The sequence below is a fragment of the Microtus oregoni genome, unplaced genomic scaffold, assembly GCF_018167655.1.
Source record: "Microtus oregoni isolate MIOR12 unplaced genomic scaffold, Mior012 000011F_ref0000422, whole genome shotgun sequence".
Lineage (NCBI taxonomy): Eukaryota > Metazoa > Chordata > Mammalia > Rodentia > Cricetidae > Microtus > Microtus oregoni.
In genome coordinates this window covers 19690751-19717500 of record NW_024543070.1, presented here as the reverse complement: position 1 = coordinate 19717500, position 26750 = coordinate 19690751, and the positions used below count along the sequence as shown (strand labels likewise).

The 26750-nt window shown below is 44.4% G+C and overlaps 2 protein-coding genes across 7 annotated transcripts in view; one reads left to right on the top strand and one right to left on the bottom strand.

Annotated features, from left to right (window-relative positions):
• The window catches only part of LOC121453572 (polycystic kidney disease 2-like 2 protein), a 26643-nt gene extending 10666 nt beyond the window's left edge, over positions 1 to 15977 (top strand). The window contains exons 6-14 of the mRNA XM_041660436.1: positions 4127 to 4355; positions 5044 to 5214; positions 5815 to 5996; positions 8880 to 9000; positions 9328 to 9429; positions 12332 to 12396; positions 13780 to 13834; positions 15292 to 15404; positions 15893 to 15977. Of these exons, the coding sequence (XP_041516370.1) occupies positions 4127 to 4355; positions 5044 to 5214; positions 5815 to 5996; positions 8880 to 9000; positions 9328 to 9429; positions 12332 to 12396; positions 13780 to 13834; positions 15292 to 15404; positions 15893 to 15977 (1123 nt within the window). The remainder of the gene's footprint in view (positions 1 to 4126; positions 4356 to 5043; positions 5215 to 5814; positions 5997 to 8879; positions 9001 to 9327; positions 9430 to 12331; positions 12397 to 13779; positions 13835 to 15291; positions 15405 to 15892) is intronic.
• A 1443-nt stretch (positions 15978 to 17420) lies between these two features.
• LOC121453283 (protein FAM13B) overlaps positions 17421 to 26750 on the bottom strand; it is a 79025-nt gene continuing 69695 nt past the window's right edge. For 4 of the 6 annotated variants that reach the window (XM_041659921.1, XM_041659920.1, XM_041659924.1 and 1 more), the window contains 6 exons: positions 26518 to 26601; positions 26190 to 26285; positions 23479 to 23562; positions 23224 to 23387; positions 21654 to 21755; positions 17421 to 19552 (listed from right to left, as the gene is read on the bottom strand). In XM_041659921.1, coding sequence (XP_041515855.1) covers positions 19429 to 19552; positions 21654 to 21755; positions 23224 to 23387; positions 23479 to 23562; positions 26190 to 26285; positions 26518 to 26601 — 654 coding nt within the window. In that variant the 3' untranslated portion in view covers positions 17421 to 19428. The remainder of the gene's footprint in view (positions 19553 to 21653; positions 21756 to 23223; positions 23388 to 23478; positions 23563 to 26189; positions 26286 to 26517; positions 26602 to 26750) is intronic. The other 2 variants (XM_041659922.1, XM_041659923.1) reach the window with 2 other exon arrangements.

Genomic DNA, 26750 nt, shown 5'->3' with positions numbered 1-26750 from the left:
CCAAATTAGCGAACTCCGGGTTCAGTGAGAAATCCTGTCTCAAAAAAACAGGGTGGGGATTGACAGAGGAAGACAGCCAGTTCTGATCTCTGACCTTCATTCACACACGAGTGAATGTGTCTAAATTAACTATTCACAATTAGAATTAACTATTTAAATTTCAAATGATGTGTAACAGTGGCCACATCCTCGACTTTTTAAGAGTATATTATACACTACAAATGTAGCTTTGGTTCTTCTCAGACTTGTACTACTGTGATGGTCTATTCCGGCCCTTGCAGGTGGGCTCAACCATGTGACTTGCTTTGGCCAATGGGATGCTAGCAGATATGCGGCAACTGAGCAGGTTGTGCGGTTGTGTACCGTTCGCTCTCTGCATGTCTGCAGTTGCGGTGAAGGGAGGATGTGTACGTTGGCTTGTTGGAAGCAGGAGGAAGATGGGCAGGCAGAGCAGAGCCAGCTCCAAGATGCTGAGTCGAGCCGTCAGATGGTGGTTCTATTAGCAAGCCTGGCTGAGATCATTCTGACTGACCCAGCTGGGCTGTCTGTCCACTGACGTCTGTAGACACACAGGAAATACTCATTGTAAGCCAGGCTTTGAGGCCAGGCTTGTTAGATAAGAAATGGATACAAGGCCTAACTTGGAACTCAGCTCTTTGACCTCTGGATCAGTTTGGAGGCTTTTGTTGTAAAAGAAAATCCCAATTTAAATAGCCTCAAATAGCAACAACAAAAATCATTTCTGCCATGTAGGAGCAATTTCAGAATCAAGGCAAATAATTTTCATGGTAAGTTCAAAAGTCTGCCTCCATGTTCCTCAAGTGATTTCTGTTTTGTGCTCCTTGGGGTCAGCTGTATCTTCAGCTCACCGAATGACTGGTCCAGAAGCAGCTGTGGGCAGATGTCACGGATGCTCTGAAGAGCAGCCAACAGTTCTTTCAGTTAGCATCGCCTCCGAACCCAGGCAGTGGAAGAGGTTCTAGGATCAAACACGGGGAAAGAAACAGCACACGCTGACTAACATGTTCAGCAGAAAAGTGAACCTCCATTCCCCGAGTGATAGGGTGGGCGGATAGCTAAACACAGCAGTTTCCTGTTTGGAAGGAGGCACGGGAACTAGCTGCCAGAGAGACAGGCACCATCAAATTCTCTGATACACATATAGACAAATCTTGGCTGAACGTTTGGTGCTGTAGAGACTGTAGACAGAGCATCTTCATGCTTCAGACTTGATTGACATCTGCATTTTATAATTGTCAGTGCCGCGAAGACCACGTCACATAAGTAGTACCAAATGGTAGAAGTAGGTTCAGAGCCGTGACAGAAATTGCTGGAAATTCTGACCTAATCCCAAGCCAAAATTCATTATTATTTTTTTAAATAGCTCAAGTGAGTAACTCAAACAGCATTTTTCTTCTTTCTCCTTTTCTCTTCTCATCCTCTCTTCCCTCCCCTTCTCCCCCTCCTTCTTTTACCCTTCTCTAGTCCTCCCTCCTTTACCCTCCTCTATTCCTCCCTCTCCACCCTTCCTCCTCTCTCTCCCTCCTTTCTCTCTCCTTATCCCAGTTTAAAACAGGGCCTCACTCTGTAGATAAGGCTGGCCCTGAACTCACAGATACACCCCTGCCTCTGCCTTCCAGGTGCTCAGATTAAAAACGTATACCACCACACCTGGCTACAAAGAGCAACCTCTAAAATGAAATGTTCTAACACAATATAATTCAAAGCTGTCTTGCTTAGGTACTTACATACGCAGGAATGGCGGTGGGAGAATTCCAAGTCTGTTTCCTACAATCCCATCATCCCATTTCTCTAGGAGCAGAAGACTCCACATGCAGTAAAAACGCTAATTCACGCAGTGCTCAGGAATCTGACGCAGGTGTTTGAGGCCGTCTGCATTGGTGGCGTGTGGTGTGAAGCAGTGCTCGGTGTTCGGCACGGGCTGCAGTGAAGTCCTGCAGTGCTGGCTGGCCCAGCCAGAAACACATCTGATCCATTGCACATTTGATTTGAATTAAGTTCATTGTGCATTAGGAAATGTTTTACTGTTGCTTTTTTTTTTATGACTCTGGATTCAGTTTAAGAAATGATGGTCAGGCTGAGCGTGGTGGCGCACGCCTTCTACACCCCCACACCCACCTCCCTACCCCCTAACCCCCCCACCTCCCACCCACCCGTCCTCCAGAAGCAGTGGCAGCTCTATCTGAGTTTGAGTCGAGCCTGGTCTACGTAGTGAGTTCCAGGACAACCAGGGATATGAAGAGAGACCATGTCTCAAAAAAACAAACAGTAAACAAAAGAAACGTTTTTAAAAAAAGGAAGCAATGGTCAACACTATGGTTATTTCTATTTACTTCTCCTATATCCTGTCAGAGAAACTGAGTCAATTCTGCTGTCTCCCCATTTTGTTTGCTGGTCTGCACATTTCTTGTGTTTCGTTCCCTTACCCAATGGCGTTTGTGTACTGTGTGCAGAAGGAAACAGTTCTGATGCCGGGCCGTAGCTGCTAGGCGGCATCTCACTCACATTTTCAGGCAGGAAAACAGTTGCACTTACAGTTGGGGTACCCTTAGGGTTACAGTTGGGGTACCCTTAGGGTTACAGTTGGGGTACCCTTAGGGTTACAGTTGGGGTACCCTTAAGGTTACAGTTGGGGTACCCTTAGGTTGTGGCAGGCCAGGCACAGTGGCTCCTTAGATTACTGCCAGTTCTTAATCACCAAAAATTGTGGGGAACCCGGAACAGCAGTGAACAGCTTTCTATGTTTTGTTTTGGGAAATAAGTTGTCATACTTCTGTTTGTACAGCTCTCTATGTCCATCATCCAGTGCCTAAGGTAACCAGAAAATACTGGTCTTAGCAGACTGTGTGATCTTGACGTTTCGAGGTCAGCGAGGTCTCTGATAAGCTAGCCAAGGAGAGCAACCTATTTCCTTCCTCTGATGTAAAGAGCTGTGTTTTGAGAGGAGCCCTGACTAGCTGCAGGAACCACAGGGCAGAGGCAAGTTCATCCTCCACAGCCTTGCCTTTGTGTTCTCTGAGCTGTGTGGCTTGTCAGGGCATAGGAAAGGTGACACCAATAAATAAGACTACAAGTATCTTTGGGTTTTGTTTTTGTTTGTTTTCCAAGACAGGGTTTCTCTATGTAGCTTTGGAGCCTGTCCTGATACTTGCTCTGTAAACCAGGCTGGCCATGAACTCACAGAGATCCTCCTGCCTCTGTTTCCCAAGTGCTGGGATTAAAGGTGTGCGCCACCACCGCCTGGCCCTGTTCAGATTGTCAGGGTTGCTGGCAGGCCCGAGCCATCTTGCCAAACCATCTCCATGTTTTTTAAAACATGGTTCATGTATGTTCCAGCACATACACTGTCTTAGAGTTTCTATGGCTATGATAAAAAGCTGTGACCAAAAGCAACTCAGGGAGGAAAGGGTTTATTTCAGCTCACGTTGTCCAACCAGGGCTCATCATGAAGGGAGCAGGGTAAGAGCTGATGCAGAGGCCATGGAGGGGAGCTGCTTACTGACTTGCACTTCTTGGCTTGCTCAGCCTGCTTTCTTACAGCACCCAGAACCACCAGCCCATGGGTGGCACCACCCACAATGGGCTGGCCCTCCCCAGGGTATCAATCTCTAATTAAGAAATTCCCCACAAGGGGAGGGAAATGGGAGGCAGGGAGGAGGCAGAAATTTTTTCAACAATAAATAAATAAATAAATAAATGAAAAAAGAAAAAGAAATTCCCTACAGGTTTACCTCCATCCCCATCTTACGGAGGCACGTCTCAAATGAGGTTCCCTCTTCTCCGGTGACTCTAGCTTATGTTGATATAAAACCAGCCCGCACACAAACATTGAAGTTAACCAGACTAATATTGCTAATATCACCAATCTGTGAGTTCCTGGAATTGCAGCCAGTTGTAAGCCCACGTGTGGAAGCTGGGAACTGAACCCAGGTCCTCTGAAAGAGCAGGAAGTGTTCTTCACCACTGAGCCATCTCTCCCACCCCCACGGAAACGGTTTTTGTACAAAATCAGTGGTCAACATTAAGGTATACGTCATTAGTGATTTAGAAATTTTACAACTTAAATACCAAAACCTAGGAAAGCTTTCACGGACTCCATTTCCAGGCTGGTGGCAGAGTTCCCTGCAACAGGCGGACTCCTCACCTCGTGGCAATTCTACTCCGTGAAGCTCCTCAGATACGTTACCCACTACGATTACTTCATCACGTCCTGTGAAATCATATTCTGTATTTTCCTTTTCGTCTTCATAACACAAGAACTGAGAAAGCTGAATGAGTTTAAGATCGCCTATTTCAAAAGTATTTGGAACTGGCTGGAGCTGCTGCTTTTGGCGGTGAGTATAGCCGCGGTGTGATCTCAGGGTTCTCGTCCGCTCCTGGCAGCTGGAGATGTATAAAGCACAGGATCCAAATATCAAACATAAAATGAGCTGTCATAGGCCAGTCTAATCCTACGCCCCTAAAAGAGAAGTCTGTTGGTTTTCTCTAATGTAGTCCTTGAGACGGCCAGCAAGAGCCTAGAGGACTCTATAAGAAATGAGTCTCTTCTTGTACGTTCTTAGACTCAGTTTGATCAAGTCCCCTGCTGAGCAATCATAGGCAGGGTTGATTGGCTGGGGTCTCCCTTGTGTCTTTACAAAAACAGACTTGAGAAGCCACTTTTCTTTTTTTCTTCTTCTTCTTTCTTTCTTTTTTTTTCTTTCTTTTTTTTTTCCCCCAAGACAGGGTTCTCTGTAGCTTTAGAGCCTGTCCTAGAACTAGCTCTTGTAGACCAGGCTGGCCTCAAACTCGCAGAGATCCACCTGCCTCTGCTTCCCAAGTGCTGGGATTAAAGGTATGCCACCACCGCCTGGTGGTAAGCCACTTTTCACAAAGTTACTTTAAAAGCCTAGATCCTATCTTTTCCTCCCTTTTGTTAAGCATTTAATGAATGTTTTTTCAAAGGCTGCGAGAAATTTAGAGAGAGAGAGATGGTCTCCAACTACCTCTTGACTATCGTGGCCTTTGCCATCTCCCCTGCAGCTGTGTTTCCTGGCCGTCTCTTTCTATGCATACTGTAACCTGCAGAGTTTTATCCTACTCGGACGACTGCTTAAAAACACTGAAAACTACCCAGACTTCTATTTCCTCGCGTACTGGCAAATCTACTATAACAACATGATTGCTGTTACTATCTTCTTTGCATGGATAAAGGTATTTACATCTCTTTTATTACATAATCCAAGTAAATATGCATTAGGAAAACTGTTACCTCGTACGGAGGGGGAGCAGTTCCCCCACTAGTATGTACATTTTTGTTTTGTTTGGTTTCGTTGCTTGTTTTTCAAGACAGGGTTTCACTGTGTAGCCCTGGCTGCCCTGGAACTCACTCTGTAGACCAGGCTGGCCTCAGACTCACAGAGCTCCACCTGCCTCTGCCTCCTGAGTGCTGGGATTAAAGGTGTGCGCCACCACCATCAGACAGTAAGTGAATTCTGAAAGTAATTTGGCACCAAGTGAAGGTGCTTCCCAAGCCTGGTGACCTGCGTTTGATCCTTGGGAAACGGCTAACTCCCACAAGCTGTCCTCTGGCTTCTACCTGTGCTCGGTGGTACACTCTCCCCACAACTCCCCATACAAATCCAAAAAAGTAAGTAAGGTATTAATTCAATCTTTAAATGCTCACTGACATCTCTAAACACCCTTGATTCCCACTGTCTCCTTTTACTTGAAGGATTCTTCTGAAATTGACTTTCCTGCTTCTAAGCGGCTCTGAGTGTATTGAGTAGATTGACTCTGTTTTATCTCTTTCAGATATTCAAATTCATAAGCTTCAACGAGACCATGTCACAGCTGTCGTCAACCTTGTCCCGCTGCATGAAGGACATAGTGGGGTTCGCCGTCATGTTCTTTATTATATTCTCCGCATATGCCCAGCTGGGGTTCCTTGTTTTCGGGTCACAGGTGGATGACTTTTCCACTTTTCAAAATTCCATGTAAGCTCTTAGCACAAGTGTCTTTATGCTCTCTGCCTGGGAAGCCACACCGAGCCCCCAGGACAAACAGTTCTTTTAAAGCTTGGTCCTGTAGTTCATTTAAGGCTAAACATCCATCACGCTCAAAATGAATTCTGTCCGTGGACAACCAAAATGGACAGTGCTATCTGCTTTTTAATCATTGGTAGGTCAAGTTAGAAGAATAATTTTTCACCGGAAGTGAGAATATGTAATGGAAGAGGGTCCCAGTGTTTCCATAGCGCTCACCCTTGAGCAGAGGAAATGGTGCTTCCCCACAGAAGTCGTCTCCAGAGTAGGTTTTCCCTGGTAACTGGATTGCTCCCGCTTACGTGCCAGCCTTGTGCCTCACAGCCGTGGTCTAAAGCCAGGTGTGGTGGTGCACGCCTACATCCAGCACTCAGCAGGCCGAAGCAGGAGGACCTGAGCTATACAGACAGACTCCCTTTTAAATACAAAAACGTATAACTTTTTAATACATAAAAATAGCTTTATAAAAGGAAGGTATGGGGCATACACCTATATTCACAGGACTCAAGAGGCTGAGGCAAGCCAGACATTGGTGACACATACCTTTAATCCCAGGCACTTGGACGGCAGAGGCAGATGGATCTCTGTGAGTTCTAGGCCAGCCTGGTCTACAAAGTGGGTTCCGGAAAAACCCTGTCTCAAAATATAAAAATAGGTAGGTAGGTAGATGATAGATAGATGATAGATAGATAGATAGATAGATAGATAAAAGGAAAAGAAAGAAGAGAGACTAAGGCAGGAGGATCGCAAGTTCGAGGCCAGCCTAGCTAGTAGACCCAGTATAAAAGAAAAAAAAACAGATTTATGTTGAAGCTGACTTCAAGCTTACAGCAATGCCCCTGCCTCAGCCTTCTGAGTGTTAGAATTATAAGGATAAGCCACCACGTCCAGTCTGGTTTACAGTTTATCTCCTTCTGAGTAGATAGAACAACTTCCATCTATATGAGAGAATTCCAGTTTCTATGGACTCCTTCCCTGGACAGCGACAGAAAGTGCTAGCACATCCCCGCTATGCCTTCACAGTAGACGATCCCTCCTCCACTTTTGGGTCGTCCTTTATTCATGTGTTCCCATCCATGAGACAAAAGCGACACTGTCCTTCTGTCTGTGGCGGACTTTACTATGGTGTCCTCCTCCTCCATCCGCTTGCCTCCAAGTGACAGCATTTGCCTCTCCCTGTGACCAAGTGATACTCTGTTGTATGTGTGGGCGCACAAAGAGGAACAGAACATTTACCATTTCCTCCACTGCATGATCAGCTACTGAAGTTCCTTGCTTTGCTCCTTGCATGTGTGAACATGTGTACTGTACGTATGATCTGTGTGGGTTCATGCATGTGTGTACATATGATCTGTGTGGGCTCGTGCACGTGTGAACATGTGTGCTGTACATATGATCTGTGTGGGTTCATGCATGTGTGTACATATGATCTGTGTGGGCTCGTGCACGTGTGAACATGTGTGCTGTACATATGATCTGTGTGGGCTCGTGCATGTGCGAACATGTGTGCTGTACATATGATCTGTGTGGGCTCGTGCATGTGCGAACATGTGTGCTGTACATATGATCTGTGTGGACTCGTGCATGTGTGAACATGTGTGTTGTACATATGATCCGTGTGGGCTTGTGCATGTGTGTACATATGATCTGTGTGGGCTCGTGCATGTGTGAACATGTGTGCTGTACATATGATCTGTGTGGGCTTGTGCATGTGTGTACATATGATCTGTGTGGGCTCGTGCATGTGTGAACATGTGTGCTGTACATATGATCTATGTGGGCTCGTGCATGTGTGAACATGTGTGCTGTACATATGATCTGTGTGGGCTCGTGCATGTGTGAACATGTGTGCTGTACATATGATCTGTGTGGGCACGTGCACGTGTGTGCAGGTGGAGGCCAGCAGGCCACATCCGGTGCTTCCCTAATCTCTCTACACTCGGTTTTCCAATTATGTGTGCGTGGGGGGGGTCTACATGTGAAGGTCAGAGAACAGCATGTGGGAGCCTTATTTTCTCGAGTTTGGGGGCAAGCACCCTGACCTGCTAAGTCATCTCCACCCCTCAATTATATTTTTTATAAATATTTATTTATTAATTATGTATACAATGTTCTGTCTGTGTGTATTCCTGCAGGCCAGAAGACCCCATTACAGATGGTTGTGAGCCACCATGTGGTTGCTGGGAATTGAACTCAGGACCTTTGGAAGAGCAGGCAATGCTCTTAACCTCTGAGCCATCTCTCCAGCCCCCCCTCAATTATATTTTTTGAGACAAGGTCTGTCGCTAAACCTGGAGCTCAATTGGTGACAGCCAGAGAATCTACCTATGTCTGCCTCCCACCCCAGCCCTGCCCTGGCACCTGGATCGCAAACATGTACCTCCATGCTCAGCTTGCACATGGGTGCTCGGGGCCCACGCTCAGGTTCTTCCGCTCTCATGGCGGCCCCTTTCCCAGCGGAGCCACCTTTGGGAGAGGCTGCTATGAGTATGTAGTCTGCAAAGGCCTTAAATTTCCTATGTAATGTGACTGACACTGAACTCCTGATCTCCTGCCTCAACCTCCCCCGCCGTGTTCTACCATGCTCGGTCTGATTTTAGGATGCTGTGGCAGAATAGTTAAAGCCAGAGGGGAGGAACTGGGTTGTGACTTAATGGTAAAGCACTTAACCTAGCTTGGGTGAGGTCTTGCAAGGGTTTAGTCCCCAGCACTGGGGAAAAAAATCAAGAGCATATGTCTTATGCAGCCAGAGACATTATTAGCAACCCCAAGTTGTCGTGTATGTAAAGGAAGAGCTGGAACATTTTCTAATGTTGTTCTTTCTTCTCATCAAAGATTTGCACAATTTCGGATTGTCCTTGGAGACTTTAACTTTGCTGGTATCCAGCAGGCCAACTGGATCTTGGGGCCTATTTACTTCATCACGTTCATCTTCTTTGTGTTCTTTGTGCTGCTGGTAAGAACGACGCCCGCCTTTCTCCTTCATCTCAGACTAATCACAAGTTGTGGCCCTGCACACTTGTTCCCAGCTATTCGGATTTAGGTGGTGTGACTTTGATGGAATAAAGCTCATGACTCTTTCTCACCTCCCCAAGTAGCCAAACTATAGGCACTTGCTGCAGTACCCAGCTGCAAAAGTCGTGTGTGTGCACATGCGCGTGTGCATGTGATGGGATGCTGGGCACTAAACTCAGGATATTCTAGACAAGCACTCTAATGCTGAGCTACACGCCCACCCCTAAGTAAGTGTTTATTGAGAACATTATTTGACTGTTTTCCTCAGAACATGTTCTTGGCAATAATCAACGACACATATTCTGAAGTGAAGGCGGACTACTCAATCGGCAGAAGACCTGATTTTGAGCTTGGTAAAATAATTAAGAAGGTTAGTTTACTTACTTTCCTAATTATAATTCTAAAACACTTTGTATCACTTAAACCCTCCATGAGACACATGCCCTCTGGGTTGTTTTGTTGTTTGAGAAAGAGTTTCACGCCTCACAAGCTGGCCTCAAACTCACTATGCAGCCAAGAGTAATCTTATGATCCTCTTACCTCTACCCCCTTGGGTCCAAGGATTCCAGGCATGTACCACCATGCCCAGTTTATGTGTTGCTTGATATGGAACCTGGGATTCATATATGCAAGGTAAGTACTCTTATCAGCTGAGCTACATCTCCAGCCCCTCTGGCTCCAACAGTTTAGCCGAAATTTCCACAGCCCGACTACTGAGTACAAAGCACTGTCGGGTGATAGATGGAAACTATTTCATTGCTCCCAAAAGTTTGTCATTAGATACTAGCAAATTTCCACAATCAAACACAGCCTTTGTTTTCGTCTGCCTCCCTCTTTTTTTGTTTGTTTGTTTTGTTTCTGTTTTTGTTTTTTTCAAGACAGGGTTTCTCTGTAGCTTTTTTGGTTCCTGTCCTGGAACTAGCTCTTGTAGACCAGACTGGCCTCAAACTCAAAGAGATTCACCTGCCTCTGCCTCCCGAGTGCTGGGATTAAAGGCGTGCGCCACCGCCGCCCGGCTCTCTCCTTATATTCATGGCAGTATTATTTAGTCTCTCCTGACTCAAACGTTGGACTCTCTGTCCTGGTGGCTGTCTGACCGTCTGTCCCCAAGGCTTGTAATTTTTCTCTGCCAGTGCCGGTCTTGCTCCCACTATCTCAAGGACCCCTTAAACTCTGTCACCAAGAGATCATTCCCATATGATAACATCCTCTTACCTGTTCTAGCCTGACCCCAGCTCATTCAGCTTTAAGTCAGTCTGGCAGGTTACTGGGCCTATCAAATCCAGCCACATTTCTTCACTCGGCTCTCCCAAGCCACCTGCACACAACACAGTCCCAACCTACCCTCAGCTGTCGTACGCTAATTTCTACGTTTCCATCCTCAGTATATTATACTGCAAGCCCCAGTTTGGTTGGTTTTTGCTTGTTGTTTGCTTTGGGTCTTCCCGAGCCATGGTCTCATGGTGCATTTTTGCCTGGAACTTACTGTGTAGAGCAGGCTGGCCTTGAGTTCACTGCAGGTCTAGCAGAGTATTGCTAACCTAAGTACAGGCTGCGTAACACATATCCCACCCTGCCTTCTGCTCACACCACTTCTACCCTGAAATAAAGATCCTCACAGCTGTACTTGCTAAGGTTCTGTTCTGGACAGCAGAATCTGCCCTGTCCTGTCTTATCTCCTCGTGACTGTGATAAAACACCATGGCTAAAAGCTTGGAGAGGAGCGTGTTTATTTGTGCTTACTGCTTGGGAAGTCAGAGGAGCCGAGGCAGGGGCCGCGGAGGAGTGATGCTTTTACTGGCACACTCGGCCTGCCTTCTTAGGCCACCCAGGATCATGGGCCCAGGGTGGTACTGCCCCAGTGGGCTGGGCCCTCCCCATTGGTCACTTGTCAGGAAAATGTCCCACAGACTCCGCTATGGTCAGGACATTTTCTCAATTGAGGTTCAAATGACTCTAGCTCATGCCAAATTGACACAGAACTCGCCAGCACTCCTCCTGACCAGCTTGTACACTCTGCAGTTCCAAGAGCACTTCCCAGACATCAGTAGCTGTGGTCTTGAAGGCACAGCGCTTTGTGTGAGAGAATGCTGTTAAGATGGCCTCCCCACAGGAGCTCAGCTGTAGGTTTCTTCTGTGATACCCTGAGGATGGTGTTGTTTGTACGTAGTAGAGTGTTAACATACTTGATATCAACTAAACATGGCCTATCAAGTTGTAACAAGACTAGGTACATTCCCTCACATTAAGACTGGATGAGGCCACCCAGTAGGAAGAAGGGGGTCTCAAAAGCAGGCAAAAGATTCAGAGACAGCCCCCACTGAAGTCAAACAAGAAGGCCAAGCTACACAACTATAAAATATAGGCAGAGGACCTAGGTCAGACCCTTGCAGGCTCCCTGACTGTCAGTCTCTATGATCTCCTATAAGCCCTAGCTAGTTGTTTCTGTGGGGTTTTTTTTGGACCCTCCGGCTCCTACCATCCTTCCTTCCCATTTTCTGCAGGATCCCCCAAGTTCCACCTAATGTTTGGTTGTGGTTTCGGCATCTGCTCCCATCAGTTGCTGGCTGAAGGCTCTCGTGATGATTGTCTAGGCTCCTGTCTATGAGTATGGCAGAGTACCATTAAGAATCATTTCATTGTTTTTTTCTTTTTTGCTGATCGTGTTTGGTTCTATACTAGGCTTCTGGGCTAACCAGCCTCCAGTCCCTGGCCCTCCAGGCAGTGTCAGGGTGGGCTTCCTAGGGGCATGGCCTCAAGCTGGACCAGTCGTTGGTCGGCCCATCGGTACCCCAGCACATCTTGCAGGCAGGACAGATTGTAGGTCAAAGGGTTTGTGGCTGGGTTGGTGCCCCAGTCTCTCCACCGGAAGTCTTTCCCAGTTACAGAAGGTGGCCAATTCTGGTTCCATATCTCCCATTACTAGGAGTCTTAGCTCGAGTCACCCTTTAGATTCCTGGGAGTTTCTATTGCCCCCGAAATGCCCCTCAATTTCAGTTGTCTCCCTCCATCCTCCCCTGACCTGGTCCCTCCTGGTCTCGTCCCCAGCCACCCCCACCTTTGCACCACAGTCCAGGGATGCCCCTCAGAGCACCCCCTGCTTCCACAAGGGCAGGATGAAAGATGGTGACGGCATCATGACGCTGTGCCAGACATCTCTTTAGGCAGGAGTTCCTACCACAAACACGTCATAGCTCATGGATCTTGACTGAATGTGAAGAATACAGGAAATAATTTCTGATGAATTTTTAAACTCTTTTTAATTAACCCAGAGTTACCTTAATGTTCTCGAGAAACTCAGACTGAAGAAAGCTCAAGATAATGAAGACAAGAAAATGTAAGACGTTAAGATTTTATCACTTTCAAGTTTCATGCAAAATGTCTTGGTCACTTTTCTACTGCTGTGAAGGGACACAACTAAGGCAACTTTCAGAGGAAAAGTCCTGAAGCTCTGTCCCAGAGGTGAAGCCATGACCGTCACAGCAGGGAGGTTGGCGGCAGGCAGGTGCGGCCCTGGCACAGTAGCTGAGAGCTGACCTCTGACCCATAAGCACTAGGCAGAGCACTAACTAGGAATGATGTGGGCTTTTAAAACCTCAATGCCTACCCCAAGCGACACACCTCTTCCAAGGCCACACCTCCCAATCCTTCCCAAACAGTTCTACCAACTGGGGACCAAACATTCACATGTGTGAGCCTATGGTGACATTCTCATTCAAGCTTCCACATAGATGTTCAACATAGGATGGGGTTACATACCTGTAAAACTATTATATTAACTTGAAAGTGCATTTAGCACCTTTAACCTACCAAATGGTCCTAGCCTAGCCTGCATATATTAAATATGCTCAAAACACTAACATCAGTGGGACAATGTCAGCCGAGAATCTGTTTGATAGTCATGTATTGTAACATGTAACTTACTGGCTTTGTAGCTCTGAAATCTACCAGCAACACCACGACCTGTAGTGTCGACTGTTCCCCTCGTGACCATGTCCATGGCTGGCAGAGGTCTGCTCCCTGCTACTGCATATTACAGTCAGAGTATCTATCCTACCACACACTGCCACCCTGGGAGAGACCAAAACTCACACTTTAAAGTCATGGTTTCTGCTTCTGCATCATTATAAAGTCAAGAAAGCCTAAGTTAAACTGATGCTAAAATGGGAGCATCTCTCTGCATGACAGAACAAACAGTGAGAGTTAAGGCTCCATGCGGTGTGGGGAGTCTAAATACACTGTCTTTCTGACATCCAGTAAGCCTTTGACTTCTGAGGCCGCTGGGACTCTCTCATTGCCGCCGATAGTCGCCCAGTGGTTGAGGACTTGCCCCACATGTGAGGGTCTGGGCTGGCATTGAAAACAGAGCACAGGACAAACTTTGCCACTCAGGGAAGACTCTGACAGGAAAATAGGAGAGTAAGGTCTCTCATACAAGTCAAAAGCAACAAATGCAGTACACGGTGTATTCAACTATCAAAATAAAAACGTTTTACAGTGATGCTTACGAACAGGAGTTGTGCCTAACATGATGCTCACATTTGTCTCCTGATGCCAAGAAGTGAATTTGCTTCACAGCTACAGTCCTAGTTAATTCCCTTTCCTCGATGAGCAGCAGGGTGTCTTTTCTCATGACACAGTCCCGTTCCTTGCTGTAGATCTGACTGTAGACGGTTCGCTGCCTTTTCTTACTCTTATGCTTATTCTGCATCTACAGCAGGAAAACCACCGGAGATTTGGCCCAGCAAGCCAGAAAAGAAGGCTTTAATGAAAGCGTAAGATTTTAATTTATTTTTTCTAAACACAAGTGATAGCTTTATTAGTTCTGATTAACAGAAATAATTTATGGCAACAGTTGTAACCTCTAATACATCTCTCAAAATCAGAAGTTTTCCCCATTTATGACAGAGCTCAACAAACTGCCTAAAGAATTCAGACATCTATTTATAGAACTGAGTTAATCGGTCATTTCTATTAAAAAGACTCATCTCAATTCTGACAAAATCTGGGGGTGTTTCTTGTGCATGTATGTGTGGGTATGTTCATGTATGGATGGGTCTGTGCACAGACCAGAGATGTTATCCCAGGAAGGCCATCTCCCCCCTTTAAAACAGGGTCTCTCATTGGCCTGAAGCTCATCAGCTGCACTAGACTGGCTTGCCAATAAACTCCAAAGGTCCTTCTCTCCCCATCCCCAGCCCTGAGATTACAAGTGTGCACTCTCACAGCCAGAAAATTTTTTTTTTTTTATTTTCGAGACAGGGTTTCTCCGTAGCTTTTGGTTCCTATCCTGGAACTAGCTTTTCTAGACCAGGCTGGCCTCGAACTCACTGAGATCCGCCTGCCTCTGCCTCCCGAGTGCTAGGATTACAGGCGTGCGCCATCACCGCCCGGCTCAGCTAGAATTTTTAAAAGCTTTACAGGTGTATTTGGACCCACAGTATAATCAGCCTGGGCATCTAGTAGTTCAGGTCCCCCCCCCCCAAGACGATGCCCACGAATAAGCAGGAAGCAGTCTTGAGAATCCATTGCCCCAATTCCTTTAACCTGTGGTGCCTAACCTCTGCCTTTTCATTATAAAAAAAGAGATGGGAATGTAATAATCTGTTCTGTCTCTTTAAGAGACAAGCCACTTCACTCACCCATCAGCTGAGGCAGGCAGCTCTTCTTTCCTGCCTGAATCTCTCCCTTTTTCTGTCTCTCGAAGAGGCAGCCTCTCTCTCTCTCCTCTCTCTCTCTCCTCTCTCTCTCTCTCTCTCTCTCTCTCTCTCTCCAGAACAGGAAGGGGCAATAATAACACACTTTCTGGTGAGAGCCTTGTGTTGTGGTACGTGGCGCTGGTGCATACAGGCCATTAACCAAGGCAGGGATTATTCTGTGCAAGTGTGACAGAAAAGCTGCTGGGAGGGCAAAGAATGCCCACAGATGCATCTGAGGTACACGTGCTACAGTTAAGAGGGTAGGGGTGTAGCACAGCACGTATGAGACTCTGGGCTCAATACTCAGCACTGAAGGAGGAGGAGGGACAGAAGCATGTTAGCCCTGACAAGTTAAAGCCAGGAGGTTAGCAAATATGACCCGAACCCTTGCCCATCCGCACTGCGCATCTCACGGCCCAGTCTTCTGGGGTGACTTTGCTGGCGCAGAAACCAAGCACCAGGCTGTTGAAGCCTGTCACCTTGGAGTCTTTGACGCACAGACTGCAGCCTGTATTTGTCCTCTAAACTGACAGGAGATCCAAGGGGCAGAGCAGATGAAAACGTGGAAGGAGAGGCTTGAGAAAAAGTATTATTCTACAGACCTTCAAGATGACTACCAGCCTGTCACTCAGCAAGAATTTCGAGAGTAAGCATTTGTCGCATGTAGCAACTGTGGCACATGGCACAGCAGGTCATGCAGTCCGAGGACACAGGTCCTATGTATTATTTTATTGAGCCAGAACCACACTGCTATACTTGCCTCGTTCATTTGCTGCAGTTTCCAAATTAGAGCGCACAACTCCATTTGCTTAGTGAGGCCACTATGTTGGAGTGCTGGCTCACATCTAATTCCAGTCCTGGAGAGCATCTGCACCATGCATGCGTATGGTGCAGACATACATGCAGGTAAAAACACACACATATACTTTACAGAGTGAGACAGATGGAAGGGCACAGCGGGCCTCTTCTCCCAGGCTTCCCGTCAGCACTACAGCACGACAGCTGCCCTGGGAAATAAATGTGACTCTGGAGCTCGTCATCCCACCTCCCTCTCAAAGCACATCACGGCAGGCATTGAGCTGTCTACTGCACACAACTGTCACGCCTATCACTAACTTTTAAACTCTCTTCTAGACTCTTTTTATATGCTGTGGAGCTGGAAAAGGAATTACACTACATCAGTTTAAAACTAAACCAAGTGATGCGAAAGCTACAGTAACAATACTGGAGGTAAGACTGATGAGGTGCGATGCTCTAGCAACACTTGTGAGGTACTTACTGCATCTTCTCCTACACACGTCGCCATCTCTGGTTACTTCATTGCTTCCACTGTGCTGGGGACCGAGTGCAGAGTCCTGCAAATGCTAGGCACTGTGCTACATCTCCAGCCAAGAAGCAGCTCTCAGTTCTAACAGGATGACTTCCATGAACCAAGTGCAGCTGAAGGGAGCCCACTGTACCACCCCACACTTACCAAGTGCTTCCTGTAATATGCACGTGGTACACTCACGGGAGTGTAAAAGGGAAGCACGGTCAATGCTTCTTGGTCATGGGGCAGATCTCTAAGGTCACAGGGTAGATCGCCAATAGTTGGAGGTAGAGACAGATGCACATCCCAGGGTCTCACTTCCTTTGGACAGGGGTAAAGTAATAAGATTTTGGGAAAATACTATGTATGAACAACATACATAAAATAATCTCCATTCTAGACTCCAAAATGCCTAGAAAAAATCATATACAACAACTCTGTGGCTAAATACAGAAATTTCACTACCACTTTCAAAAGCAGATTTCATCTGGTTTCTCAACAGCAGTATGTCAAATTTCCTAAAAATAAAAAAGATGGCATATTAAGGCCGTAAGTTGTTTGGAAATTACAGACAAGGGACCTTTGAGAGCCTTCTTGTTGGAAAGTTGTGTGTGACTAGTACTTTAGAAACTGGAGGAAAATGTTACGTTCCTAAACTATATAAGCCCTTCCAGAAGAGCCGTATGATCTGTCCTGTGGGTCAAAACAACACCATATTCAACCACAGCACTCAATCAGCACGTTAATGCTCAATGTACATGTTTAAAACATGAATAAATTGTGCAGTGGTAGCACACACCTTTAATCTTAGCACTTGGGGGGCAGAGGCAGGGCAGCATGGTCTACAAAATGAGTTTCAGGATAGCCAGGGCTACACAGACAAACCCTGTGTTGAACACCTACCCCCAACACATACCGGCCCAAAAAAGTCACCCAGGCTGGCCTTGAACTCCTGGGTTCAAGGGATCCTTCTGCTGTGGTCTCTGGAGCAGCTGGGACTATAGGTACACACCACACCATGCCCAGTAAATGTTACTACCCACCTCCCTCAAAGCAAGGAGGGCCGACTTTTCTTAATGTGGTAATTCACTGCAACGAGACATGACTAATTCTGGCACTAGAGCGCAGAAAGGAGGAGCAGGAGTTACATACCGATTTCAAGACCAGATACATGAAACCCTGGGGGGGGGGGGGGAGTGAAGGTAGTTTGCCTATTCTCCTAAATAGCTCTGAGAAGCAGTATGGACTTTTCCCTGCTGAGCAACTTTAGTATGTCCCCTACATCATCACTGGGTAGGGCGATTTAAATAAGCCTAAGAACCTTCTAGAAAAACATCATACATTTACAATGACTTGGAACATTAAAGTCCTTTTATTACAAAAGTCTGTACAATGAAGTGCCAAACAAACACAGCAATGTTATTATACTGGTGAACATATATATATCTATATAATATTTCTATATAGATATAATTTTTATTTGTACCAAAGTAAAACTCTCACAGGTGCCTAGCTCTACCACCACTGCTAAGCCGTGAGTCACGACAGCACGGCTAGAGTGCCGTCTCCTCACCACTCAGCCCAACTCCCACTAATGACCAAACCATGATGCAGCGGAACTCAGTGAAACCAGTCAGGCTACAGACTTATAAAAATATTGTACTCAAATAGATTTAGCATTATAGAGAAGGAATATATTATTTAACATTTAAATAGTGCACATGGACATTTCTGCATGTGGTATACAAAATAAAACATTCATAAAAATATACAGTGCACATAAAATTACATGTAGCAATCCTATCTGGAGACCAAAAGAAACTAAAAAGTACACCACATGATGGGCTCAAATCAAATGACACATTTTTTGGCATTCTTAATTACTTTCCTAAAATTACATTATCAATGACCTAGCAATATCAAAAGGAACCACACAAACAAGGCTGGATTTAGTGCTTTTTAAAAATCTTCCAACTACACACTCACTACCGCTGGACGTTTCCCTCTCCTCCGAAAAAGGCATTGCGCACACGAGTGAGATGGGAAGAACTAGAGACACTATTTATAAGCGAGCTACCTCATGTTCTTACTGGGTAATAGTGCCAGAAGTTCGAGGTTCATGCTTTCCTCACCTTATTAAAGATGTTGTGAAATTCCATTTGTATGAAACAAACTATTAATATTAAGAAAATCATGCATGAGTCATTACATGCAAAGCATGGGCAAAGTGAAACATTTATCAATTCAAAAGAGCACCAGGGGCGGGGGATGGGAGGTATGAGCCACTCAGATAAAGCCTGACCCACGTCTGTTTTATTAACACAAGTTACTATTCCATAAAAATGATTAGCAGAGTACCTGAAGAAAAGCCATGCAAAGCCAAAGGAAAAGAGATGCTGAGAGTCTGTGACAAGGGGCATACCACCACACATCCTGTGAGCGGCCGGGTGGGAGGGGTCACTTTAGAATGGACATGTACAGCTGCAGTGGTATAGCCCTTGTAAAGAACACATTTACTTAGGTGGAATCACTCTTGTGCCAACTGAGGCCCACGTGATCAAATACACAAACCTGAGCACCATCCAAGTCCCTCCATACTGGCACGGCTATTTTCTCACATTATCTGGAGATGGGTGGGGGACAGCGCAGGATCTGATCCAGACAAGTCACATCATTGCTGGTAGATAGTAACTGAAGTCCTGTAGGCAGCATGTGATGTGGTTCAGCTCTGAGGGATGTGTGCAATGTTTCAAATGACTAGGCAAGGCTGCTCTGTGGTCCACCCACGTTCTCTTCGCTCGGGTGAGACCACGGATTTGCAAACTCTGGCTAAGTACCTATCTGAGCAGGTGTCACTCTGGAATTACACAGGAAGGTGTTCCACACTAGGATTTCAAAATTCAGTTTGGTTTTCTAGGAAAAACAGAATACAGTTGCATATGTCTCATTTATAGGCTTTTCTTTTAAATTTTCAGTCACTCTGTAAGAAAAAGGCAACCGAAGAATTCAGTGTGAAGATTTTCCTCCCAATTTTCTTCAGTAATGAAAAAGAAAAAACAAAATAGTAAGCAAGAAAAGCTTTGTATTTCCAAAGTTCTTGAAGTGAAAAGAATAAAATCTTGTCTTTTGCTAACAGCTGTATCTATAGTAAACAGTGAGGAATCTGCATATCTGCTAAGTGTGGAGAGTCTGCGGAAATGTGGAGAGCAGCCTTCCTTTCCCTACTGAACCACAGACAAGTACACAGGGGATGGGTTCTCTGAGTGCCTGACAGAGTGAACTCAAGTGCGAGCCAAGTACACATGATGAACCTTCAAAGAACACAACTGACTTTATGATGCCAATTTTCAGGGAACATATTTTATATGGATTTTGAAGAGTCTTGTTTGCTGATAAGAACTTCCAGAAGTCTAAGTTTGGCTTTAATTTTCTTGTACTCTTTATATTCCTCAAGCACTGGTACGCGATCCTCTTTCTGGGCATTCCTAGGGAAGATAAAATCTGACTTAAAAGTTGTCCTAGTATGGAGCGTAATATTACAAATTAAGGGTAAAATAAAAGCTGGTACTGGGACTATAGGCATGTGCCACTGCTACCCAGCTACCGTGAATCATTCTACATATTTAGTTAACCACTCCACTAATGGGTGCTTCAGCATCCATCACCTCAAGTATAATTTGTTTTCTTTCAATATAAAGGAACTGCATGGAAAATGCCTTTATAGCTCTTAGATTTTCTTACACATGTTTTTGTGTATACATATGTTGTACACGAGCCAGAGCTGTCTTACCCACCTTGTTTTTTTCCTATTGCCTAAAGCTAACTTGCTGGTGGTTGTTTTTAATCTTTACTCTTGGGGGGGAGGGGAATCTGTCACCCAGCTTCCAAATAAATTGCACACAAGGTCTTATTACTTATAAATGCTTGGCCTTAGCTTGTCTTAAATTATCCCATCTATCTTTTGCCTCTAAGCTTTTACCTTTCTCTATTTCTGCCTATCTTTCTTCTGAGGCTTGTTGCCCTCCTCCTTTTCTCATTCCTTCTTCCTCTTCCAGATTTCTCCTCTTATTTATTCTCTCTGCCTGCCAACCCTGCCTACCCTTTCTCCTGCCTTGCTATTGGCCATTCAACTCTGTATTAGACCAATCAGGTGTTTTAGACAGGCAAAGTAGCACAGCTTCACAGAGTTAAACAAATGCCACATAAAAGAATGCAGCACACCTTCGCATTATTAAACAAAGGTCCACAGCACGAGCTGGCTATCAAGCCCCAGTGATACAGCACTCAGATACCCACCTCAGGTCCACAGAGCAGGCTTCATGGCAGTGAAGTTCACTCCACTGACAGCCATTTCCCCAGTCCTCACATTTATAAATCAGACTTGATAACCCACACAGATGTGAAACTCTACAGTTGTCTCCTGGCTCGATCACTCTTCACTGTGCTTCCACAGCACAAGGTTATCTCACAGAGCCTAAAGCTTTCTAGTTGTTCAGTGAGCCCAGGGATCTTCCTGTCTACACGCCTCCCCAGTCCCCAACTCTGGGGATATAGGTCAGCTATGCAAAGCAGTTAAAGGCATATGGCATACTCTTCAGACCCACATACCTATGTATCTCCAGTGAGTAGCCGGGATAACCCAACAAGCAGTATACTGACAACTTGAGCTTGTTTCAGGATAAAAATTAAGAATCCAGACAGACAATGGTGTTTAATCCCAGCACTCAGGAAGCAGAGGCAGGCAGAGATCTCTGAGTTCCAGGCCAGCCTGGTCTATGTATCAAGTTCCAGACTAGTAATTGCTACATAATGAGATCATCTCAGAGACACAGGTGACTAATATATATCATATCATATCATATCGCTGGGAGCTGGAAATATTGCTCAGTGGTAGAATGCTTGCCTTATGGGTTTGAGCTCCAGCACTGCAAACCAACAAGAATGGCTTTAGACAAACCTTAAAATATTTGATATGCTTACTCCAATTATGACTTTTCCTTGACTTTAATAACAGCAGATTGAGAGCATAAAGGATTGTTATAAAATTGGCTGGGATGATGCACACCTTTTAATCCCAGGAGGCAGAAGCAGTGGAACTCTGAGTTTGAGACCAGTCTGGTCTACATAGTTTTGTGTGTGTGTGTGTGTGTGCGCGCACGCGCGCACATACATATATATTTAATTATACAATATAAAAATAATATATATAATTTTCTTTTTGTGTCTTTGCAGTGCTGGGATTAAACCCCAGAGCTTTGCACATGCTAGGCAAATGCTCTTGCACCAAGCTATAGTCTAAGGGCTAAAACTTATATTTCAGGGCTAACATCCTATAAGCAATGTGTAATTCTTTTTCTTAGTGTGTGGGAACATGAGAGTGCATGTGTCATGTGGAGATAAAAAAAAGACCCTTTAGGAGATGATTCTTTGCTTCCCCTATGTAGGTCCTGGGGATCAAACTGGTAGCCAGCACTGGCTGCAGCAAGCATCAGTACTTGTGTTTTTAATCCCATGTATTCTACTATCTTAACATACATTTTGTGAGGAAAAGGAGAAAGATGTCAGCTTCTACAATGTTTAACAAACCTTCCATTTTGTTGATAAAATGCTTCTTCAAATTCCCGTAATGTTTTACGTAGTTTCTTTTTCTCAGCTCTGGCTTTCCAAAGCTGTTCCAGTAATTCAGGCCTAAAGTTAAAATAGAAGCAAAGCATTACTAAAGGATACAGTTTCTTTATTCTATTAACACTGGTTCTAGTCCTCCCTGCAGGCTTTCCGAAACATACCAATGTCTATACTCCACTACAAATTAAATCACAAAACTGTTCTAGGGCTGTGGAAAAAAACCCAGAGACCCGAAGCCCTCTCCTGGCCTTCGGGGGGCATCAGACACACACATGGTACAGAAACATACACACAGGCAAAGCACCTATACACATAAGTAAGCACCCATACACATAAGCACCGGTAAGTAAAAGTGAATGTGTGTTGAAGAAATGGCTCAGTAGTTACTGCTCTTGCAGAGGACCTGAGTTTGGTTTTCAGCACCCATGTGTAGGCAGCTCAAAATAGCTTGTAACTCCACATCAAGGGGATCACAATGTATCCTTCTGACCTCCAGAGGCACTCAACATATATGTACAAATCCACACAAATATACACATTATTAAATGAAATTTTTTTAAAAAGTACAAAAAAAACCTAACAAGAGTCTTATTTAAAAAGGGGGATGGCTCTTAAAGAACAATATCCAAGTTTGTCTTCTGACTTACAAGTGCACATGAATACACATACACACACACACCTTCCTAATTTTAAGGTGAATTAAGGGTTGAGAACCACTGTCATAAATCCACCTAAAGATAAGCAGGCCAATAAAAAATTCTCATTGGTTCCTATAACTGTTATAAGTTGAGTACATTTTTAAATTGAAATATTTCATAAAGAAATAGGAACAATAGGCTAGGGAGATGGACTCAACAAAGCAGGCTTGATGTATAAGCCTGATGCGTGAGCTTACATCTTTGAACCCCATGTAAAAAGCCAAACAAGGTGCCCCATATCTCTAATTCCAGCACTCTTATGGCAATGCAATGTGGACACACAGCACAAAACAGCAAGAGAAATCACGACACAAAGCAGGGGTGAGAACCAACACTTAAGGCTGTCTTTTGACCTCCAGACCCACGTAGTGGGCAAAGGGTACTCTCTCACACAATTTAGAACAGAAGGTAAAATGACGTCTGGGGATACAGTGTGTCTTCCATACACAAGGCCCTGGGTTCCATCCATGGCAGCACCAGCAGCAGCCCCCACACACATAAAATGGAAGGCAATAGGAACTACAATCTGTATTGTAAATCACACTTATAAAAGTTTCTCACAAGCCGGGCGATGGTGGCGCACGCCTTTAATCCCAGCACTCGGGAGGCAGAGGCAGGCGGATCTCTGTGAGTTCGAGACCAGCCTGATCTACAGAGCTAGTTCCAGGACAGGCTCCAAAGCCACAGAGAAACCCTGTCTCGAAAAACCAAAAAACAAACAAACAAACAAACAAAAAAAAAACCAAAAAGTTTCTCACAAAGCAATTTCTAATGATCTCTTAATATTACTATCTTCTAAGCATTATTCTTGATATGGAAGTTTTATTACTTACATAGAAGCTGCCCGAGTACTCGATAGGCGGAGATCCCGAGCCAGTTTTTCTTGATTTTCTTCAGCATCAGACTCTGAATTTTCCAACGATGACTGTGTGTGTATGGTTGTTGTCAAGATGTCACTCAACTCAGAGGACAGACTGACACCATCTTCCTCTTCTTCCTAAAACAATGACCACGCAGAGCCACCTAGGTCATGACTTCCACTTTCCTGTTAGCAATGTAATTAAAAAATGACTTTTCTACACAATTACCTTGATTTCTTCAAAAAAATGTGCTGTTTCTCCTTCTATGATTGGCTGTAACATCTGACCACGGCGCTTTGTGGAGGGAGATCCCTGTAAAATCAGCAACACCAGTTCCACAGTTCAGACTGAAAGGTGAATGCTGCTTCACACATGGTACATTAACAGACTCACTCAGACCCAAGCAGCCCCCCAGAAAACAAGCAAACAAAACTCAAAACAGGAAAACAAAAACAAAAAAAAATTAGTAAGATTAAAATACTAAAGTAAAACAAAAGTACTCAAAAACATGAAGTGTGTTTTCTGCTGGCCAACTACTTTTTGGTTTTTTGTTGCTTTTTATTTTCTTTTTCTTTTTTTTGAAAAAGCAAGAACATGAAGTTGGGGGTTAGGAGGATGGAGAGGATCTGGGAGGTTAGGGGAATGAACAATCAAAATATAGTCTGAAAATTTTTTCAATAAAATTGAAAAATAAAAGCTGGGCAGTAGTGGTGCACGCCTTTAATTCCAGCACCAGGGAAGCAGAGGCAGGCAGATCTCTGTGAGTTCGAGGCCAGCCTGGTCTACAAGAGTAGGTTCCAGGACAGGTTCCAAAGCAACATAGAGAAACCATGTCTCAAAAAAAAAAAAAGAAAAAGAAAAAAAGAAAGAAAAAAATATATAAACTATTTTCAAAATCTTAGAGCAATCTTTAAAATGTTAAAAAATTCTTTACTAGACTCGCTTTTCTTACACTTTACTTTCATGATATAGTAAGGGTATTAACTGATAGTTCAGAAAAGCCCGGCAGAGCCGGGTGATGGTGGCGCACGCCTTTAATCCCAGCACTCGGGAGGCAGAGGCAGGCGGATCTCTGTGAGTTCGAGACCAGCCTGGTCTACAGAGCGAGTTCCAGGACAGGCTCCAAAGCCACAGAGAAACCCTGTCTCGAAAAACCAAAAAAAAAAAAAAAAAAAAAAAAAAAAGGAAAAGAAAAGCCCGGCAGATTCCCAAGCACACAGTGTAATGTACAACCCTTTGTCTGAGACAGAGTTTCACTAGGTAGCACAGACCGAATATGTGGATTATGAGATCTCCTGCCTCAGCCCTTTCATATGCTATCATTATAGGCATGTGCCACCACACCCAGCTCAAGCATCTTTATTTTGGAGTCTCGGGACCTCATCGGATTCTTCTTTAGAAGCAAAACTAAACTAAATCAAATCCTAAGATATTATTCATCCTAGCATGCAAGATAATCATTAGCCCACTAACAACATGCCAGCATTCCACTTTTAAGATTGCTCTTCAAACTGATGAGGGAGGGGGACTTGTTAAGGGGGAGGGGGAGGGAAATGGGAGGTGGTGGCGGGGAGGAGGCAGAAATCTTTAATAAATAAATAAATTTTTAAAAAAAAGAACATTTTAAGACTGGGTCATGCCAAGTTGCTCTAGCTAGCATCAAATTTGCAATTCTCCAAGAATAGTCCTGACTTGTATCTAAGTATTATAAATTTCATTTTTAGTGTTGGCAGGTTCAATGTCCCAACTACTTAGATGGCTGAGGCCAAAAGATCACATACATACGATCACAACTCAAAATAACCTTAGACAGTACAGCAAGACCCCATTTTAAATGAGCTATTTTCTGTTTGTTTGAGTGCATACCAATACAGATAAAGTATAAGTACAGATGTAAAATATCTTATTCCACTAATTTTGTGTGTGGTTATGTGGTTGTGTGTGAGAGGTGTGGATGTGCCGCAGCATGTGTGTGCAGAGCAGGTCAGATGGCAAGCACCTTTACCTGCTCAACTATCTCTCTGGCCCTGTGAAATTAGCATTGTTTAATTTGATTAATTTAGTTTTGTTTTTTGAGACAGGGTCTGTCTCTGTGTAGCCTTCGCTGTCCTGGAACTCCCTATGTAGACCAGGCTGGCCTTGAACTCAGAGACTACCTGCCTCTAGTGCTAGGATTAAAAGCGGGTGCCAGATACCTGGTAGTTGGCATTATCTTGATAGGTTCTTTCTTTAAAACCCATTTATAGGATCAGCAAGATGGTTCAGTCTCACTGCCAAGCTTAAAAACCTTGAATATGAACCCTGGAAACCTGAATAGCAGGAGAGAACTGATCCCCTAAATCTGTACTCTTAGCATGGTACACATTTACATAAATCAATGTGTAAAACCCGTTTCTATTGTAATGCAGCTAGAGGTACACCTTCATGGTGGTCAGTACAAAAGTATCCATAGACAAGAACTGAAGCAGAGGCTAGGTGAGGTGCACAACATACAAGCACTACTTCTGCCATTTATGTAGGTAAATTTGCATACAAGCACCACCTGGATCTCAGTGTCATCATACTCTAACCCGTGTGTTGTCTGTCAGGATTTAATACCACACGCCTGTAAGTGCTGACTAAGGTGCCGAGAAAATAGTCATAGGCATTTCCTATTCTTTTAAAATTCATTATCTCAACAACTTTTCAGCCTTGGCTATGTATGTCTCAAAAATATTAAGAAAATTTGTTTCATCTCCTTCTTTTCTTAAATATATTTTGTCAAAATGAAGAAATACTCGTGCTAGGCATGGCAATGCATACCTATGACATAATGCAACTTAAAGAGTCCCGCTTGACTGGACTAGTTTGACTGGACTAGTGAGTTCCAAGCCAGTTTTGGCTACAAAGTGAGATTCTGTCTTTAAAAACAAAACCAAACATGTGTTTAATTTACTTACAAGGACAGGAGTAATGCTAGCTCTTGTCAGCATCTGTTTTACAAGCCTGTATCTATCATAGAGAGGCTTAACAATGTGCCTTTCTTCCCTGGTAACCTGAAGCCAAAAAAAAAAAAAAGTGAAGCAAAGTAACCTTACTATTAGAAATCTAGACACCAAAAACAAATAATATGATCCCCTCACCCCAAATTTAATTTTTAAGTTAGTAGGTGATCTCCCAACTCTAGGGAATAGTGCTGGATAAAAGCACTGAAGAGTGCAGACACCAACATGGTCTATACTGCTTAAAGAGAGAGAAAGCAAATGGTCTTATCGGGGGAGGAATTACCGGCCTTCCGTGTTGACTTTCATAGTAAAGCAGGCTTTTCTGCAGAGATGTTTTCTCTTCTATCAAATGATCTTTTGTCATTTTCTAGAATGGGAAAGTACTGGTGTCATTATCTCCTCATTCCCACACTGCGGACGGCGAAACAGACCTGGCTAAGGCTGTCTTTGATTATGGACGTGCAGCTCTACGTTTCAGTTTCCCATACAATTCAAACTTCGTACTAAGTCAATCAA